Source organism: Heptranchias perlo, chromosome 4 (genome assembly GCF_035084215.1).
Source record: "Heptranchias perlo isolate sHepPer1 chromosome 4, sHepPer1.hap1, whole genome shotgun sequence".
NCBI lineage: Eukaryota > Metazoa > Chordata > Chondrichthyes > Hexanchiformes > Hexanchidae > Heptranchias > Heptranchias perlo.
In genome coordinates this window covers 130,672,709-130,692,971 of record NC_090328.1, presented here as the reverse complement: position 1 = coordinate 130,692,971, position 20,263 = coordinate 130,672,709, and the positions used below count along the sequence as shown (strand labels likewise).

General features: G+C 42.1%; 1 protein-coding gene across 6 annotated transcripts in view; it reads right to left on the bottom strand.

Annotated features, from left to right (window-relative positions):
* The window catches only part of LOC137321285 (lysine-specific demethylase 4C-like), a 408,143-nt gene that overhangs the window by 333,737 nt on the left and 54,143 nt on the right, over positions 1-20,263 (bottom strand). For all 6 annotated transcript variants that reach the window (XM_067983644.1, XM_067983641.1, XM_067983643.1 and 3 more), the window contains one exon: positions 18,417-18,610. In XM_067983644.1, coding sequence (XP_067839745.1) covers positions 18,417-18,610 — 194 coding nt within the window. The remainder of the gene's footprint in view (positions 1-18,416; positions 18,611-20,263) is intronic.

Genomic DNA, 20,263 nt, shown 5'->3' with positions numbered 1-20,263 from the left:
TGTGGAAGAGGTTCCTGAAGAAAATGAAATGCCCTTTTGTTTAAGATTTGCAAATATTTCAAATTCCAGGACTCTAATCTTAACAAAATCATTATACAGGTGCACAAATTGAGTGTTCAACAACTGAACTAACCTGTCTCTGATCACAAGTTTCAAGCAGGTGCATAGGAGCACGGCTGGTTCTATTATATGGTAAAAGAATAAATCACAAACTACTCAACCATACCTGCGTTTTTCGTCCAACAGACTTCTGGGCCACCGGAACCTGCTCCACTGTGCTCGTTGTTCATGCTTCACCACACGCCCCACCACACGCCCCACCACACGCCCCACCACACGCCCCACCACACGCCCCACCACACGCCCCACCACACGCCCCACCACACGCCCCACCACACGCCCCACCACACGCCCCACCACACGCCCCACCACACGCCCCACCACACGCCCCACCACACGCCCCACCACACGCCCCACCACACGCCCCACCACACGCCCCACCACACGCCCCACCACACGCCCCACCACACGCCCCACCACACGCCCCACCACACGCCCCACCACACGCCCCACCACACGCCCCACCACACGCCCCACCACACGCCCCACCACACGCCCCACCACACGCCCCACCACACGCCCCACCACACGCCCCACCACACGCCCCACCACACGCCCCACCACACGCCCCACCACACGCCCAACCACACGCCCAACCACACGCCCAACCACACGCCCAACCACACGCCCAACCACACGCCCAACCACACGCCCAACCACACGCCCAACCACACGCCCAACCACACGCCCAACCACACGCCCAACCACACGCCCAACCACACGCCCAACCACACGCCCAACCACACGCCCAACCACACGCCCAACCACACGCCCAACCACACGCCCAACCACACGCCCAACCACGTCTATTATTTGTTTGACTTCTGTCTTAATGTCTTTTTGTCTCAGTCGAAAATCACTTCTGCCATTTAACCATCTCCTGTTCTCCACCTAAGCACTTTACAAGTCATTGTTTGTTTTTCTTGTCTGCGGTCATTAAGCTTTCTGACCCCCCCCCCCCCCTTTCCTTTGTTCTGTTCCATTTTAAATGTTGTACGCCTGTAATATCTTCCAGTTCCAAGGAAAGGGCCATACTTGAAACATCGACTTGTTCCTGTCTCAACAGGTGCTGCCTGACTACTGAGTTTTTCCAGCATTTTCTGTTTTTGTTGCAATCATCCATACTGAGGCAAAACCAGTTCATTATTGGTTACTATATTTGAACCATATGAGCAAATGGACTAAAAAGTGGCAGATGGAATTCAATGTCAGTAAGTGTGAGGTCATGCATTTTGCTCAAGAACAGCAGTAATTATACTCTGACTGGAAGTAAGCACAGTGCTGGGGAAAGAGCAAAGGCCTTTAGGGGTACAAGTTCACAGTACTTCAGGCTGATATGGCTGAAAAAAAATTGAATTCTGGGCTTTATATTAAGAGGTAAAGTCAAAAGGTAACGATGCACTTATATAAAACCTTAGAAAACATTAGTTAGAGTACTGTGTGTCATATTGGGCTCCACACAATAGGAAGGATATTTAGGCTTTAGAGGGTACAACGCAGATTCACAAGGATGATCCATGGTATTAGGAAATACCAATAAGACAGACTTGAAAATTGAGTCCTTTTCATTAGATCGCAGATTAGGGGGCAATATAGTAGAAGCATCTTAAAATATGAAAGGATAGATAGGATAGATAGAAACAGATTGTTTCTAGTAGTTATGGGATCAAGAGCGAGGGGCCATAGATAAGGGATTAAATGCAAGAGATTTGGAACATAGGGTGGGAGAAACTTCTTCACACAGTTGCGAGGCTGTGGAATTCAATGTGATTGGAACTATTTGCTCGCATGGAGGGTAAATGCTGGCACACATTTATGTTGGGCCAAACGGCCTGTTTCAGTGTTGTAACTTCTATGTATTTCTATGCTAAGTTCAATGTCATTTTTGTGTTTAGTACATACATCTGTTAATCCACTAGCTACAATTTGACCATAAATCAGTAATCCCAGACTAAAAAACAGTTTCAGAATAGCTTTTCCCTCGAGCTAGTACAGCAATTGTAAGCAAATGGTCCTGTTCAGCAAATAGGCCAATTGAATGGCATATACTGAACAAGATCAGCTACACAAAAGAATGGAGTAAATCAGTCCATAATGAAGACCTGCAGGTGTCTGAGACATTCATACTATTTCAAATCATTCAATAGAGAACTACCAAGATTTAAACCAGAAATAATGAAATGTCACCCTTATAAAGCCTTATTACAAAATGCTACGTAACTAATATCGAGAACAAGCAAGTGACAAGATAACTGTAGTTCAAAGACGACAATTTAGTCAATGCAGGAGCCCATTTGCTGGTCCAGATAAGGGAGCCTTCAGGACATAACTACTGAATGCTTTCTTGCCACTTCTTTGTTCAATTATTTTTATCTTCACTTAAAAGGAGGTTCTTCATTTATGAAAGGGTCACACCTACTGATACCATGTCTGCCAGAACAAAGACCAATTTGTTACACATTAAGAATCCAACTTTTTCTTAACTAGTACTTAATTTCTCATTTCTCAACTGAAGACATTCTAACTTTATTTTTATAAAAATTCAGTACTTATCAAGTTGTGTTTTAAAGCACATTTTAGCCATCTCATTTCTCCTGTACTTTTTAAAAGTATATAATAAATCTAGATAATATCAGCACAAGTTTTATTCGCATATTTGTTGCCTTTTAACATGAGGAAGAAAAACAACATTGAATAAGTTTTCAAAAAAATGAGCAAAATGTTTCAAGACTGCAGCACATTAAGACTTGGGTAATGTGCAGCGTTGCGCTGCAGTCTTGTAAGAGGGACTGGCCAACACGGTGTCCTCTATCCATCCGAAGTGGATGACTTACGAGAAAACTAAATGCAAGGAAATCTGAAGGGAAGAGGGGAAGAAATCCTCGGCTAATATTTCAGGTACTCACTCATACCCAGCAGCAAAGCCCCCCCCCACCCCGCCGCCCCCCACCATGACAGACTGGCTAATACAGCTCTTGCTACCAGGCGTTAGGAGCTACGATTTCTTATAGCATAATCCAATTCTTTCCCCCAAAAGTGCGCAGTGTTGTTACTAAGACTTCAGTGAAGGGTAATACTGAGTTGTGACAAGATAGAAATTTCATTATTTCTTCGGATTTTAAAATAGCTAGGTTCAAAACACAGGAAGGGACAGAAGGTATGGAGTAATAGGTAAAGTGTTAAAAAAGGAAAAAGCAGGAACTAAGCGTCACAAAACAGATTTGAAAGTTCTTTATCTGAATGCACGTAGCATTCGTAATAAAATGGACGAGTTAACGGCACAAATAACTACGTATGGGTATGATCTTGTGGCCATTACAGAAACATGGCTGCAGGGTGACAACGACTGGGAATTAAATATGCCAGGGTATTTAACAATCAGGAAGGACAGGCAGGAAGGAAGGGGAGGTGGGGTGGCTATGTTAATAAAGGAAGGAATCATTGATACAGAGAAATGATATTGGGACAAAGCATCAAGATAATGAAACAGTTTGGGTGGAGATAAGGAATAATAAGGGAAAAAAAACATTCGTGGGCGTAGTATATAGGCCTCCTAATAGTTGCAACTCTGCTGGAAGAAGTATTAATCAGGAGATAGTCGGGGCATGTAATAAGGGAACAGCCATAATTATGGGGGATTTTAATTATCATATTAACTGGACAAATCAAATTGGGCAGAGCAGCCTTGAGGACGAGTTCATTGAGTGCATCAGGGATGGATTTCTTGAGCAGTATGTAACTGATCCTACAAGGGGGCAGGCAACTTTGGACCTGGTCCTGAGTAATGAGTCAGGATTAATTAATAATGTCCTAGTTAAGGATCCCCTTGGAACGAGCGACCACAACATGGTTGAATTCCATATCCAATTAGAGGGTGAGAAGGTTGATTCTCAAACAAGCGTACTGAGCTTGAATAAAGGAGACTATGATGGTATGAGAGCGGAATTGATTAAAGTGGACTGGGAAAATAGATTAAAGGGTAAGACGGTACATGAGCAGTGGTGTTCATTTAGGGAGTTATTTTACAACTTTCAAAATAAATATATTCCACTGAGGAAAAAAGGGTGTAAAAGAAATGACAGCCACCCGTGGCTAAGTAAAGAAATCAAGGATAGTATCCGACTAAAAACAAGGACATATAAGGTAGCCAAACTTAGTGGGAGGATAGAAGATTGGGAATTCTTCAAAAGACAGCAAAAAGTAACTAAAGGATTGATTAAGAAAGGGAAGTTAGATTATGAAAAGAAATTAGCAAAAAATATAAAAACAGATAGCAAGAGTTTCTATAGTTATATAAAAAGAAAAAGGGTGGCTAAGGCAAACATAGGTCCCTTAGAGGATGAGACCGGGAAATTAATGGTGGGAAACATGGAGATGGCAAAAATGCTGAACAAATATTTTGTTTCTGTCTTTACAGTAGAGGACACTAAGAATATCCCAACACTGGACAAACAGGGGACTCTCGGGGGGGAGGAGCTAAATACGATTAAAATCACTCAAGAGATGGTACTCAGTAAAATAATGGGACTCAAGGCGGATAAATCCCCTGGACCTGATGGCTTCCATCCTAGGGTCTTGAGGGAAGTGGCAGTAGGGATTGTGGATGCTTTGGTGATAGTTTTCCAAAATTCCCTGGACTCAGGAGAGGTCCCGGCAGATTGGAAAACTGCTAATGTAACACCGTTATTTAAAAAGGGTAGTAGGCAGAAGGCTGGAAATTATAGGCCAGTTAGCTTAACATCTGTGGTGGGTAAAATTTTGGAGTCTATTATTAAGGAGACAGTAACGGAACATTTAGATAAGCATAATTTAATAGGACAAAGTCAGCATGGCTTTATGAAGGGGAAGTCATGTCTGACAAATTTGCTTGAGTTCTTCGAGGATATAACGTATAGGGTGGATAAAGGGGAACCAGTGGACGTAGTGTATTTAGACTTCCAGAAGGCATTCGACAAGGTGCCACATAAAAGATTATTACTTAAGATAAAAAATCACGGGATTGGGGGTAATATTCTGGCATGGGTGGAGGATTGGTTATCAAACAGGAAGCAGAGAGTTGGGATAAATGGTTCATTCTCGGACTGGCAACCAGTAACCAGTGGTGTTCCACAGGGGTCGGTGCTGGGTCCCCAACTCTTTACAATCTATATTAACGATTTGGAGGAGGGGACCGAGTGTAACATATCAAAATTTGCAGATGATACAAAGATGGGAGGGAAAGTAGAGAGTGAGGAGGACATAAAAAACCTGCAAGGGGATATAGACAGGCTGGGTGAGTGGGCGGAGATTTGGCAGATGCAATATAATATTGGAAAATGTGAGGTTATGCACTTTGGCAGGAAAAATCAGAGAGCAAGTTATTTTCTTAATGGCGAGAGACTGGAAAGTACTGCAGTACAAAGGGATCTGGGGGTCCTAGTGCAAGAAAATCAAAAAGTTGGTATGCAGGTGCAGCAGGTGATCAAGAAAGCCAACGGAATGTTGGCTTTTATTGCTAGGGGGATAGAATATAAAAACAAGGAGGTATTGCTGCAGTTATATAAGGTATTGGTGAGACCGCACCTGGAATACTGCATACAGTTTTGGTCTCCATACTTAAGAAAAGACATACTTGCTCTCGAGGCAGTACAAAGAAGGTTCACTCGGTTAATCCCGGGGATGAGGGGGCGGACATATGAGGAGAGGTTGAGTAGATTGGGACTCTACTCATTGGAGTTCAGAAGAATGAGAGGCGATCTTATTGAAACATATAAGATTGTGAAGGGTCTTGATCGGGTGGATGCAGTAAGGATGTTCCCAAAGATGGGTGAAACTAGAACTAGGGGGCATAATCTTAGAATAAGGGGCTGCTCTTTCAAAACTGAGATGAGGAGAAACTTCTTCACTCAGAGGGTGGTAGGTCTGTGGAATTTGCTGCCCCAGGAAGCTGTGGAAGCTACATCATTAGATAAATTTAAAACAGAAATAGACAGTTTCCTAGAAGTAAAGGGAATTAGGGGTTATGGGGAGCGGGCAGGAAATTGGACATGAAGCTGAGTTCGGATCGGTCAATGCCCTGTGGGTGGCGGAGAGGGCCCAGGGGCTATGTGGCAGGGTCCTGCTCCGACTTCTTGTGTTCTTTAGATTTGTGGTTGGGATCAGATCAGCCATGATCTTATTGAATGGCGGAGCAGGCTCGAGGGGCCGATTGGCCTACTCCTGCTCCATGTTCTTATGTTCTTATGTTCTTAGTATGCTCTCTCTTCACTCAGTTTCAAAATGGAAGCCAGGAAATGAACAAACTGTTCGTAATGGAACAATCACACATGTTTGGACAATAATTAAGATTAAGTTACTTTGATGGGATATACAGCTTGTTTTGGGGAAATGCACAAAAGGCAGAAATTTCAAGCCATTACCAAGAATGTCTTCCAAGATTGGAAAAAAATATTTATTTTGATGATCTGAATAGTACAAAGAAATATTTTGAACCAAAGATAAATTTATAATTTTATAAATTTTAATTCCCTTATAATCCAGGGACTCTGAGTCTTTAGGACTCTATTTGCCTAGCCTTTTTTGTGTAAGGAGGGAAGGGAATAGGACCTCCATGAGAAGCCACCTAATGTAATGCACCATTAGAGACTGTGCTGTTAAGAAAAAGCAGAGAACAGTTTCAAGAATTATGATACTCTTTGGTTTTAAACATCAATCCAGTTTGCATTAATGAGTGTTTGATTTTTGTGCTGAAATGTATTTTTCAGGGGTTAATTGTTAGAACCGGGCTACACTGACTTATGCATGGCAGAGAAGATGCAGGTTTTAATTTATAAAAGATGCAGTTGGCTTATAAAAACAGCAGTCTAGCCATGACCACAAGAGACACATTGGGAAAAAGCCCAAACTGAAAGATGAGTATGTAAAATTCTCACAAGTGTGTCCATTTAAACTGTGAAAAATACCCAGCAGTGCTATTGCAGATTCTGGCCCCTCAAACTTCAGTTATGCCTGAAGAAAGTATACTGAGCTATTTCAGAATAGGGTGAAGTGCTGGCAGCAGCAATCTGGGGTGATGAATTCACAGTACCAGATTGTAAAGCACTAAAAAATAATTCTTAATGCAATTTTCCCTGTGGCATATTAGTACCAATATGATAAACATGTCTAATGACACAACAAATGGGTTTAAAAAATGTAACAACCCAAGCAGGCAATGCAGCAGGCTGCACTTGGAATGGTGCAATTCCCAGGCACCTGGGCCAATTTCCTGAACCCAAGGCAAAGAGAAATAGCAACCAATCCAAACGCTTCTCAAAGCAGCCAGCACATACAATGACACTCCCATGTTCCAAAAATAATGATCCCCAGATCCCCCTTCTCACAATAAATCTCCACCGTTCCCTAATTGCTGGGTGTCAGCACTAATTGTATAGCAGCATCCTTTAACTATATACAATGCTGCCAATAACAATACATGCACTTGCAAACTATGCATCACTGGTATCAGTACTGAATTAATGAATGTCTGCAAAATTCAAATTTTTAAAAAAGCAGAAAGGTCTGGATGTGATGCCACAGGTCTCTATATTTACACTCGAGAGGACAATATATTTAAATAATTGCACTGAATCTAAGAAAAAGGGAAGAAACTGAGTTAGATGGAATGCAATGGCCTTTTCCAGTCATGTACACTACTACTGTGAAGATCCATATAAGCGACAAGTAACAGGGTCCCAACTTCTTTCATATAAATTCCAAATGCAATTATGTATATAAAACAATGATACAAGTCAACAAATGCGACAACACTTCGGTATGTGCCTCTTAGTCTTTATCTCGGGGTGCATGCACATGTCTGAGAATCTTCTTGAGTTTTGCCTTAAATACCTAGTTTTTCCCCTCCCGAAACGCAAGCTTCCCACACCGAGTCACTCAGGTTCATCACACTAAAGGTATCAGGGATATTATTCCATAGAGCTACTCCCACCCAGAAGGCACTAAGGTAGCCAGGATTGAAATACAATTTGCCTAAAACTGAAATCTAACATACATCCCTTCATATGGAACAGTGACAGAAAATGGAACACACACTCAGAAGGTCAGGCAGCATCTTTGGAAAGAATAGATGAGCTGGCGATGACGTCAAAACAAAGGTGTAAACTCGTCTGCTCTCCCCAGATGCTGCATGGCCTGCTGAGTGTTTCTGGCATTTTCTGTTTTTGTTTCACATTTCCAGCATCTGCAGTGTCTCGCTTTTTGTTTATGTCCCTTCATATGTGTACAACAACAACAAAATGGTGCACGGTGTTCCATCTTTGGGACTGGTGGTCTCTTTCATCCTTTTCATATGATTTCAACCAGTGTGGTAGCATGAGCATACTAAAAACTCTTATTTGTTCATTTTGCACCGACAGATTTTTTTTAAAAAAGGCTATTGTTCTGCTTTGCTGGGGAGTGGGGGAGAGTTTAGATTGGTATCCCCAATGTAAAAAAAATAGAAATTCATTCGTCATTCTCCCATTATTGTTATAAAATAATCTGGGGCATTACTTCTGAGCAGCAGATTGTGCTTCTTAACACAATAGCTGGAAACAAAAATTGGGAAGATACGGTTTTCAAACATTTTTTAAAAGCATAGGACACAATGCATTTAATAACAATTTTAAAAGTAATTCCAGTGGATTTGACAAGTTTTGAATGTCTTTTTTACAGTGTAATATTGTTACTATCCAGAAGGTGGCAGTGAAGTACTACATTTCAAACAGTAGGATTATATATTTATATGAGTTTTCAGGAAGGAAGGATTCAATGCTTGTCCCACAAAAAAACACAACTAAAAAAAAATCATATTTCAAATATCCGTACAAGTTTAATTTAATCACCAAATGTGCTGCACATGTTCTTCAACAAGACTGGTACCTACCTTCACAAGAATTTTGTACAAAATAATCAGTAGACATCACCAGTTAAAAATAGCACCACTTATGAATAAGAACTCCAACAGACTACTGATCCTAGTCAGGATCATACCTGAATTATGTCCTGACCCATTACTATAGTTTCTGAATACAAAAGTACACTCCAGCCGTCACACTGTTGTCAGTTGCAACATAGATGTGGAGATGCCGGTGATGGACTGGGGTTGACAAATGTAAGGAATCTTACAACACCAGGTTATAGTCCAACTGTTTTATTTGAAAATCACAAGCTTTCGGAGGCTTTCTCCTTCGTCAGGTCACACTCGCTCACCTGACGAAGGAGAAAGCCTCCGAAAGCTTGTGATTTTCAAATAAAACAGTTGGACTATAACCTGGTGTTGTAAGATTCCTTACAGTTGCAACATACTCATCTAACCAAGCTCTGAAGTACATCGATTCTGGTAGTTAACCATCACATGAACACTGCAATGAAATGTTGTCCAGATATCCACACTCTCAATTATGATGCTATCATGCTCTTAACTATATTTTTATAACAAAATCTATCGCAGGCTACGAACGTCCTCTAGTTCTACATCAGGCAAAACTAATGAATTCTGAGACTTTTAAACATGCACAAGTGCAGTTTAATTGCTGAAATACTTCTCTTGTGTATTTTATCATTTTATTCAGTGGATTCCAACAGCTAAACTCACATTAATTACCCCCACCCCCAGCCCAAAGCAACTACCATTAGAGGAAGCAACCCCAACCAACAGGGCCATTCGAAGACAGACCGATCCAATTAAACTCCAGGGATCCAGAACAAATTGCTCCAACCTTAAAACAAGCTCCCAGAAGCCAAGGAAGTTTTTATACACCAACATCACAACGCCCTTTCACTTTCTCCCTTCCCACTGTCCAGGGCCCCAAACAATCCTTCCGGGTGAAAGACTGATTTACTTCTACTTCTTCCAATTTAGTATACTGTGTTCGCTGCTCACGACACAGTCTCTTCTATACAGGGGAGACCAAACGCAGACTGGGTGATCACTTTGCCACACACCTCCATTCAGTCTGCAAGCATGACCCGGAGCTTCCAGTCGCTTGCTACTATCATTCTCCGTCCCACTCTGACCTCGGCCTGCTACACTGCTCCAATGAAGCTCAACACAAGCTCAAGCAACAGCACCTCATCTTTTTACTAGGCACTTTACAGCCTTCCGGCCTTAACACTGAGTTTAACAACTTTAGATCTCAACCAACCAACCAATTTTCTCTTGGACAGCATCTGCTGGTAGTGAAGGACGACTGCACCAAAGGAACTGGGAGCGGAGAGCGTCTGAGCTGGAGTTGGGGTGGGGATCCCCTATCAGTACACGACCGACAGGGTGGCCTCCTGGAGTCTGCCGTTCTCCGCCACATTCCCGGGCCACAGGAGCCTTCTCCGTCAGATTTTCCGTGTTTCCCTCCCCCTCTGCTTTTTTTTTTTTTTTAAAAAGTGCATTCATGGGATGTGGGTGTCGCTGGCGAGGCCGGCATTTATTGCCCATCCCTAATTGCCCTCGAGAAGGAGGTTGTGAGCCGCCTTCTTGAACCGCTGCAGTCCGTGTGGTGAAGGTTCTCCCACAGTGCTGTTAGGAAGGGAGTTCCAGGATTTTGACCCAGCGACGATGAAGGAACGGCGATATATTTCCAAGTCGGGATGGTGTGTGACTTGGAGGGGAACGTGCAGGTGGTGTTGTTCCCATGCACCTGCTGCCCTTGTCCTTCTAGGTGGTAGAGGTCGCGGGTTTGGGAAGTGCTGTCGAAGAAGCCTTGGCAAGTTGCTGCAGTGCATCTTGGAGATGCTACACACTGCAGCCACGGTGCGCCGGTGGTGAAGGGAGTGAATGTTTATGGTCGTGGATGGGATACCAATCAAGCAGGCTGTTTAAGTGTTACATAAGAACATAAGAAATAGGAGCAGGAGCAGGAGTAGGCCAATCGGCCCCTCGAGCCTGCTCCGCCATTCAATAAGATCATGGCTGATCTGATCCTAACCTCAAATCTAAAGAACACGAAGTAGGAGCAGGACCCGGCCACTCAGCCCCTGGGCCCGCTCTGCCACCGATCCGAACTCAGCTTCATGTCCAATTTCCTGCCCGCTCCCCATAACCCCTAATTCCCTTTACTTCTAGGAAACTGTCTATTTCTGTTTTAAATTTATCTAATGATGTAGCTTCCACAGCTTCCTGGGGCAGCAAATTCCACAGACCTACCACCCTCTGAGTGAAGAAGTTTCCCCTCATCTCAGTTTTGAAGGAGCAGCCCCTTATTCTAAGATTATGCCTCCTAGTTCTAGTTTCACCCATCTTTGGGAACATCCTTACCGCATCCACCCGATCAAGCCCCTTCTCAATCTTATATGTTTCAATAAGATCGCCTCTCATTCTTCTGAATTCCAATGAGTAGAGTCCCAATCTACTCAACCTCTCCTCATATGTCCACCCCCTCATCCCCGGGATTAACCGAGTGAACCTTCTTTGTACTGCCTCGAGAGCAAGTATGTCTTTTCTTAAGTATGGAGACCAAAACTGTATGCAGTATTCCAGGTGCGGTCTCACCAATACCTTATATAACTGCAGCAATACCTCCATTTTTATATTCTATCCCCCTAGCAATAAAAACCAACATTCCGTTGGCCTTCTTGATCACCTGCTGCACCTGCATACTAACTTTGATTTTCTTGCACTAGGACCCCCAGATCCCTTTGTACTGCAGTACTTTCCAGTTTCTCGCCATTAAGATAATAACTTGCTCTCCGATTTTTCCTGCCAAAGTGCATAACCTCACATTTTCCAATATTGTATTGCATCTGCCAAATCTCCGCCCACTCACCCAGCCTGTCTATATCCCCTTGGAGGTTTTTTATGTCCTCTTCACTCTCTACTTTCCCTCCCATCTTTGTATCATCTGCAAACTTTGATATGTTACACTCGGTCCCCTCCTCCAAATCGTTAATATAGATTGTAAAGAGTTGGGGACCCAGCACCGACCCCTGCGGAACACCACTGGCTACTGGTTGCCAGTCCGAGAATGAACCATTTATCCCAACTCTCTGCTTCCTGTTAGATAACCAATCCTCCACCCATGCCAGAATATTACCCCCAATCCAGTGATTCTTTATCTTGAACAATAATCTTTTATGTGGCACCTTGTCGAATGCCTTCTGGAAGTCTAAATACACTACGTCCACTGGTTCTCCTTTATCCACCCTGTACGTTATGTCCTCAAAGAACTCAAGCAATTTTGTCAGAAATGACTTCCCCTTCATAAAGCCATGCTGACTTTGTCCTATTAAATTATGTTTATCTAAATGTTCCGTTACTGTCTCCTTAATAATAGACTCCAAAATTTTACCCACCACAGATGTTAGGCTAACTGGTCTATAATTTCCAGCCTTCTGCCTACTACCCTTTTTAAAATAAGGGTGTTACATTAGCAGTTTTCCAATCTGCCGGGACCTTTGCCGAGTCCAGAGAAGTTTGGAAAATTATTACCAAAGCATCCACAATCCCTACTGCCACTTCCCTCGAGACCCTAGGATGTAAGCCATCAGGTCCAGGTGTCCGGTGCTTAGTGGTCCGTCCAGTTTTATTCTTAAAATATCTTTTTGTAGCGGTCTTGTACAACTGCGTAGCTTGCTCGGCCATTTCAGAGGGCAGTTAAGAATCAACCACATTGCTGTGGGTCTGGAGTCACATATAGGGTAAGGACGGCAGGTTTCCTTTCCTAAAGGACATTAGTGAGCCAGATGAGTTTTTAATGACAATCCGGTAGTTTCATGGTCACCATTACTGATACTAGCCTTTTCTTTTAAATTCCAGTCTTTATATTAATTAACTGAATTTAAATTCCCCAGCTGCCATGGCAGGGTTTGATCTCATGCCTTTATTAGTTCAGGTCTCTGGATTACTAGTCTAGTAACATACCTATTATGCTACCGTACCCATACTGTCCCCCTCTGCTATAACCATTTCCACCTCCTCTGGTCCCTTCTTTTGTGTCTTCACGTGTCCTAGTATCACCCCATTTTGCCTTGCACCATCATCCCTTTCGTCAATGAAGCTCTCCTGCCCTTCACCCTATCACAAACCTTTCCCTGTTCTTTCCTGCCCTTCCCCCCCTTCCCTAGCTCTGCACTTGCTCAAAAGCTGTTAATCTCTTAACATCTTCCAGTTCTGATGAAAGGTCACCTGAAATGTTAACTGTTTCTCTCTCCAAAGATGCTGCCTGACCAGCTGGGTGTTTCCAGCATTTTCTGTTTTTAGTTCAGATTTCCAGCATCATCTTTGTATTTTGCTTTTTCAAAAAGAATTTAAATCACAAAAAAATATGGATTTTGAAAGAAGAACAGAAAATGCTGGAAATACACTGGTCAGTCAGCATTCTTAAAGAGAAAAGACAAATTATTGACATTTAGTATGTATCCTTCATGAAACTGCAAATAATCTATCTTTTCTCTGCACATGGTGACTGACCTGCTGTATATTTTCAACGTTTCCCATTTCCAACATTTGTTTTTCCCTTTTTATTTAATGTGTATTTTCAGCATAAGCCTTGGCTCAGTGGTAGGACTCTCACCTCAGAATCAAGAGGTCATGGGTTCAAGTCTCAAGTCTCATGCTGAAACAAATAACCTAGTGTGACACTGCACTGCAGAGAGAGTGCAGCTCTGGTGGAGGTGCTGCCTTTCACACAAGATCTTAAACCAAAGCCCCATCTACCTGCTCAACTGGATATAAAAGATCCCATGGCACTAGTCGAGGAACAGTAAGGAAGCTCTCATGAGCTGACCAACATTTATCTCTCAACCAACATCACTGAAACAGATTATCTAGTCACTTATCTCATTGCTAATTATGGAATCTGGCTGTGTGCAAAATGCATTTGCCTACACTATAACAGTGATTACACTTCAAAAGTACTTCACTGGCTGTGAAGCACATTGGACGTGAAAAGAGCTCTATAAATACAAGTTCTTGCTTTCTCGTTCTTTATTTTGAATTGGTTTGAGATAATCTATTACTTGTTCACATTTACATGTGAAAATATTAAAATCAGAATCTTCCATCAGATCTGCAAAAGATATTCTTAGGGCAGATCGTGAAGCATAACTAAAAGAACGATTCAAGACTGCATATGGCTTCCAAAACGTTGTGTAATCTGATCCATTTCGATCAAACTTTTCTTACTTAAGTTAGCTGCTTATTGAGCACACAATTTCAGACCCACATTAAATGTTGAGCTGCACCTCCCGGTGTAACAGATGGTTACTGGTAAACCAGAGACATCTATATAATTTCAGGTTGGACTTAGCCCAGTGCCTATTATGCCACTTAAAGCCAAAGCACATACATCCTGGACCATATTCTTCAGTCTATCAGAGGAAAGTTCTCTTTTCTCATCCTTACCTCCATGTATTAAAATTGCGATGAATCAAAAATGGCTGAAGTGACTATATAGAGGAAAAAGCTGCCAATAATGAAAGATGAGAGAAGGGTGAAGTGATTCATTTTGGTAGGAAGAATGAGGTGAGGCAATATAAACTAAAATGGTACAATTTTAAAAGGGGTGCAGGAACAGTGAGACCTGGGGGTGTACATACACATGTCTTTGAAGGTGGCAGGACAAGTTGAGAAGGCTGTTTAAAAGGCATGCAGGATGCTTAGCTTATAATTAGAGTGCAAAAGCAAGGAAGTTATGCTAAACCTTTATTAAACACTGGTTAGGCTCCAACTGGAGTATTATGGCCAATTCCGGCCACTACACTTTAGGAAGGATGTCAAGGCCTTAGAGAGGGTGCAGACGAGATTTACTAGAATAGTACTAGGGATGAAAGGCTTCAGTGACGTGGAGAGCCTAGAAAAACTGGGGTTGTGCTCCTTAGAGCAGAGAAGGTTATGGGGAGATTGGATAAAAATGTTCAAAATCTTGAGGGGTTTTGATAGAGTGAATAAGAGACTGTTTCAGTGGCAGAGGGGTCGGTAACCAGAGCACACAGATTTAAGGTAATTGGCAAAAGAACCAGAGGTGACGTGAGGGGGAGAAAAAAAATTACACAGCGAGTTATGATTATCTGGAATGCACTGCCTGAAAGGATGATGGAAGCAGATTCAATAATAAACTTTCAAAAGGGAATTGGATAAATACACCGGGAGGTGCAGCTCAACATTTAATGTGGGTCTGAAATTGTGTGCTTAATAAGCAGCTAACTTAAGTAAGAAAAGTTTGATCGAAATGGATCAGATTACACAACGTTTTGGAAGCCGTACGCAGTCTCAAATCGTTCTTTTAGTTATGCTTTAAGATCTGCCCTAAGAATATCTTTTGCAGATCTGATGGAAGATTCTGATTTTAATATTTTCACAGGTGTAAATGGTGATTTTCACAGATGTAAATGTGAACAAGTAATAGATTATCTCAAACATGGGCCAAATAGCCTCCTTCTGTCCTGTACCATTCTATGATCCGCTGATTCTATGCTACAGGAGTGCAAAATCACAGCAAAATACCCAATTCATTCTGTCTGGCATCCGTAAACCCCCCTCTCACCCATCCTCGTCTCTCCCACTTAGTCTAAAAGTTGAATTATCTGTGCAATTTATTGATGTGGATGGATCCGAAATGAACATGAACATCTGAAATACAAGGGCCCATGGGACAGAAAGAAGCTCTGCTTAGAACAAAATCCTACACGGTCACAAAAAAAAGTCCTGCTCATGAGTGGAATGTTCTTACAATAGCCATTCATACACTCAACTTGTACATTAATGGAAATATATTTTTTTTGTATAAATAAATGGGTCACAATTTCCACTGATCCAAGCAGAGTGGCAACCCAGCAATTTTAAAATCAGAAGTCAGGCAGCAAGAGTATTTGCATTAAACAAAATGCAATCACAGCAGTGCTGTACTGTCGGAGGTGCCGTTAAATCGAGGCCACCTCTGTTCTCTCAGGTGCACGTAAAAGATTCCACGGCACTATTTCGAAGAAGAGCAAGGTGGTTCTCCCCGGTGTCCTGGCCAACACTTACCCCTCAACCAAGACCTAACACAGATTATCTGGTCATTTATTTCATTGCTGTTTGTGGGACCTTGCTGTGCACAAATTGGCTGAAGCATTCCCTACATTTCAACAATGACTACACTTCAAAAAGTACTTCATTGGCTGTACAGCACTTTGGGATGTCCTGGGATTGTGAAAGGTGCTCAATAAATTCAAGTCTTTCTTTTGTCATTCACACTTTCATGAAACTACTTCTGCTACTACTTGCACACTCTGCACCTGCTACTGTCCTCACAATTGCTCCCCTCACTTTCCCACACCCGTGGCATCTTTCATGCACCTTCCACATTACTCTAACCTAACACATACTTCTTCACAACCTTTCAATGGGCCTTTCACACTCCCTTTCTTCTCGGATGACAGGCTGGCACACAACACCAGGGTGCAGACGAAAGCACCATCTCTATAAGCCCTGTGCCATCCATCTGTCTCTGCCAACAATCATCTCTCTTCTCTTACCAGGTCCATCAGAAGTAACACGCAGAGTTGCAGGGGAGGAAGAGGACAGCCTTCCTGAAGACACATCGTGACTCGACCTTGGTCTTGCAGGCACCAGTTCAGAAAATGGCACCCTGCATAATTTAAGGGGCCAGTTAGACGGGTCTGCACTGGGAGATTCACTGAGCACAAGTGCACAGGAGCAAGGAATAAGGGCAGGGGGATAGGACGGCCCAATGGCAGACTGAGCAGCACGCCCATGTTGGTAGAGTATCTTTACGCACAAATCCCTGAGCAGAGATTGTACTGCAACTCCAAAAAATAACTCCACACAACTTCGAACTCAGCTACAGCAGCCACCACCACTAGAAATAGGCCCAGGAGTCTCTAAGCAGTCTAAAACAACTAACTAGAGGCTCACCTGAATGCAGCCCAGGATAACACTGGTGCAGTCCCCTTTCTGACTGTTGCTGCCAAGGACGTGTGGGCAGGTTTTAGAATGAACGAATATAGCGCACCCACAGTTCAACTTGGCAGAAGGATCCTTAATCATGCGTAGGACCCTAGTTTATATATATTTATTAGGCCTCCACTGCTTTCAGGCAACAGCCTGGATGATTAAATGTCCCAGTCAATATGGCTTTGGGGCGCAGATCATGACATGAAATTTGGATGTCTAACGCCGATTTTATGCTGGAAAATCATGTGGCCACAAGTCGAATTTCTCCCCCATTCTTGCAAACAGACAATAGTGAGGTACTCTCCAGCCTCAAGCACCATTGCTAACACAGTGCTTCAATCTTCCGTTGTATCATTTTAAATTATATACTTAGCCATAGGAACAGGAGTAGACCATTCAGCCCCTCAATAAGACCATGGCTGATCTGTATCTTAACTCCATTTACCCGTCTTGGTTCTGTAACCCTTAATACCCTTGCCTAACAAAAATCTATCAATGTCAGTTTTGAAATTTTCAATTGACCCAACAGCTTTTTTTTTTGGGGGGGTGGGTGGGGGGGGGGGGATATGCAGTCAGCAGGGCAAAAGGTGCCAGGTTGATCCACAATTCTGTTTGAGATTATATCCAGGAGATGGTGACAAATAGAATACAATAACTCATCTGAAATAAGATCCAGGTATTCGTCCACTTCTGGAAAAACTGGCATAACCCTGTGTCACAGAAATGATTTATACATTCCGATACCAAGTCAAGAAAAATTCTCCAATCTGCTTCAAATTGGGTGTAGTTCTGATCTTTATTATGAACCTTTATTTGTTGTTCCCAAAGTAAAAGATGTCAGAGCTAGAGAATGAAACGTGTTCTTGATAAAACTATGGAGTCATCAATTATCTTCAAGGACCCTCTGGGACAGGGAGAGTTAATGCTTCATGTGCACAATGTATTATGGATTTCACTTTTATACACGCACACTAATATCCAGCAAAACAGTAAAATTCAGCTTCCAGTAACAGCACAAAACCACTTCAAAAATGACAACTCTGTTGCTGGACTCCCTTGTCCATCATTGTCACTTGTATTCCAACAGTAGCAAAACGATCAAATGGAAAAACCACAAGACAAAGTTACGTAATGTACTCATTAGTCAGTATAATGTATACAAACTTCTCAAGTTATTACCAAGCAAGCAGGACACCTCAAAATTGAGGCGATATTGTTTGACCTCAACCTAATGACGCACTGCCGCATAACGTATACTGCAGGTTGTTTGGTATGCATTGGTTCTTTGACAGCATATTTTTGAGGGGAGAAGCAAAAAATATTCTCTGCCAGTCCTTAAATATATACAGCAAGAAATAAAACTTAAATGCATCATAACTATTACACCTACCAAGATTTTGGCTCTCCAAAGTGTAGATAGTTAATGCTATACAGATCCATATCTTCGGTGTGCCAAGCAAAAGTAGTTTTCCACATGCCGAAGTACAAATATGGTGTGTTCACACCTTCAATAGCAATGCCGCTTTCTTCTGCTACCACATCCAAAATTGTATTCAAACGACTGATATTCCATTCATCAACATCCTAGAAAACAATTACAATTGAAATTAATCACATGGAAAGAACGATTTAGTGAGCTCAGGTGTTAAGGAAATGGAAGCTATAGTACAAACCTAATTAATTAATTAAAAATAACACTTCATTTACACTGGTTTGATTCTCGTAATGAGGTGTTCTCCACCACCTAGTCTGAACGTTTTGCTAAGGGTAAATACAGCAACACTTAAAAATAATTTTTTTTAAGAACAGCACCTTATTATATTTTGCTGGAGTTAAGAAATTCCAATGGTTGCATAACCAACCCACTTCTCTTGTACCAGTAAGTTCCATGTCTAGCCAAAACAGCAGAGGCGGATTGAGGCAGAACAGTACCTCTTAGGTATTATGTGCAAGTCACTGGCTGAGGTTAACCACATAAGACTACAATTCGGTGCTAACACACTGCAGCAGAAAATAAAAGTGACATGTTAACCTTGGGAAGCTGCCTTTACTAGTCATGTGAAGGGGCATAATCCTGTTTCCAGCTGTCAAAAAAGAGAGATTAAGAAAGGAGGCATACCACATTAAAGCACCAACATCCAGCACCATGGAGTAGTGAGGGGCATGTAATATTCTGGGCTTGAAACCAGCTCTCAAAGTTGAAAAGGTCAGTGTGCAACTCATAGCCACAAACTTGAGTGTTGCACTACCTACCTGTTGTAACTGTGTTGGCAATGACCCTTTGTAATTGGCTGTACAATGCAGATATTATCATGTCACCTGGACACAGAGACTTATATATTGGGAAACTAAATGGAAACAGATCCAGCAGTAACCATAAATTATGCTTCTTATTCAATAAGTTAAGTATCCATGCAGTTAATTCTCTTCTGCTCACATGCAGCCATTACTATAAGGCAGATTTGCTTTCTACTGAAATGAACCCAAAGCAAATTTTCAGTATATCAGCATTCCAGTGACAACAGTAAAGCCAAAGGTATGTTGAAGAGGCATTTCCTGTCAAAATATAGTTCGACCATATGCTTAATGAAATAAGCTCTTGCTTGCTTAAAGACAGAAAAAAAAAAGTTTGAGAAGTATTTGACATTTGGATGTATTCCCCCATCTCAAGCCATCACCCCCTCTCCCAAACCCCAGAGAAATCCACTCAGCTAGCACCAGCCACTAGTGTCAGTGTGTATCTCCATCAGGTATCTGCTGGATCTGCATCTAGGTTTGTCCTGAAAATTGACTAGAGGCAGCTCAGCTGGCAAAATTCAGTTCTGGCTGGGTAGAACTGACAAAAGGTGTAAAAATAATTTAAATATTAGTAAATTAGGAGTAAACATTAAATGAAAAATTCATTTTAACAAATTGTACTCTTTACCCACAATAAAAAGGACAGAAGGAGAGTTAAAACTACAATTATCCCCCAGACATTAATTAATAGGCAATCATTTCAGACATTGGTCAAAAAACTGCAACAGTACCGTTAAATATCAAAAGTAAATGATGGCGCTTTTGTTGCAGAAAAAGCTGAAACTACACAAAATATCAGCAGATGGCACTCAAAGGATGAATTTCAGTCGATAATTTTTGTTTCGTGGCCCATGAGCTGTAAAGTGAAAAAAAAATGCCAAAGATCAAGATAATTCAAAAAACAAGGAGAGCAAGAGCAGAACCACTACATTAGCAGGT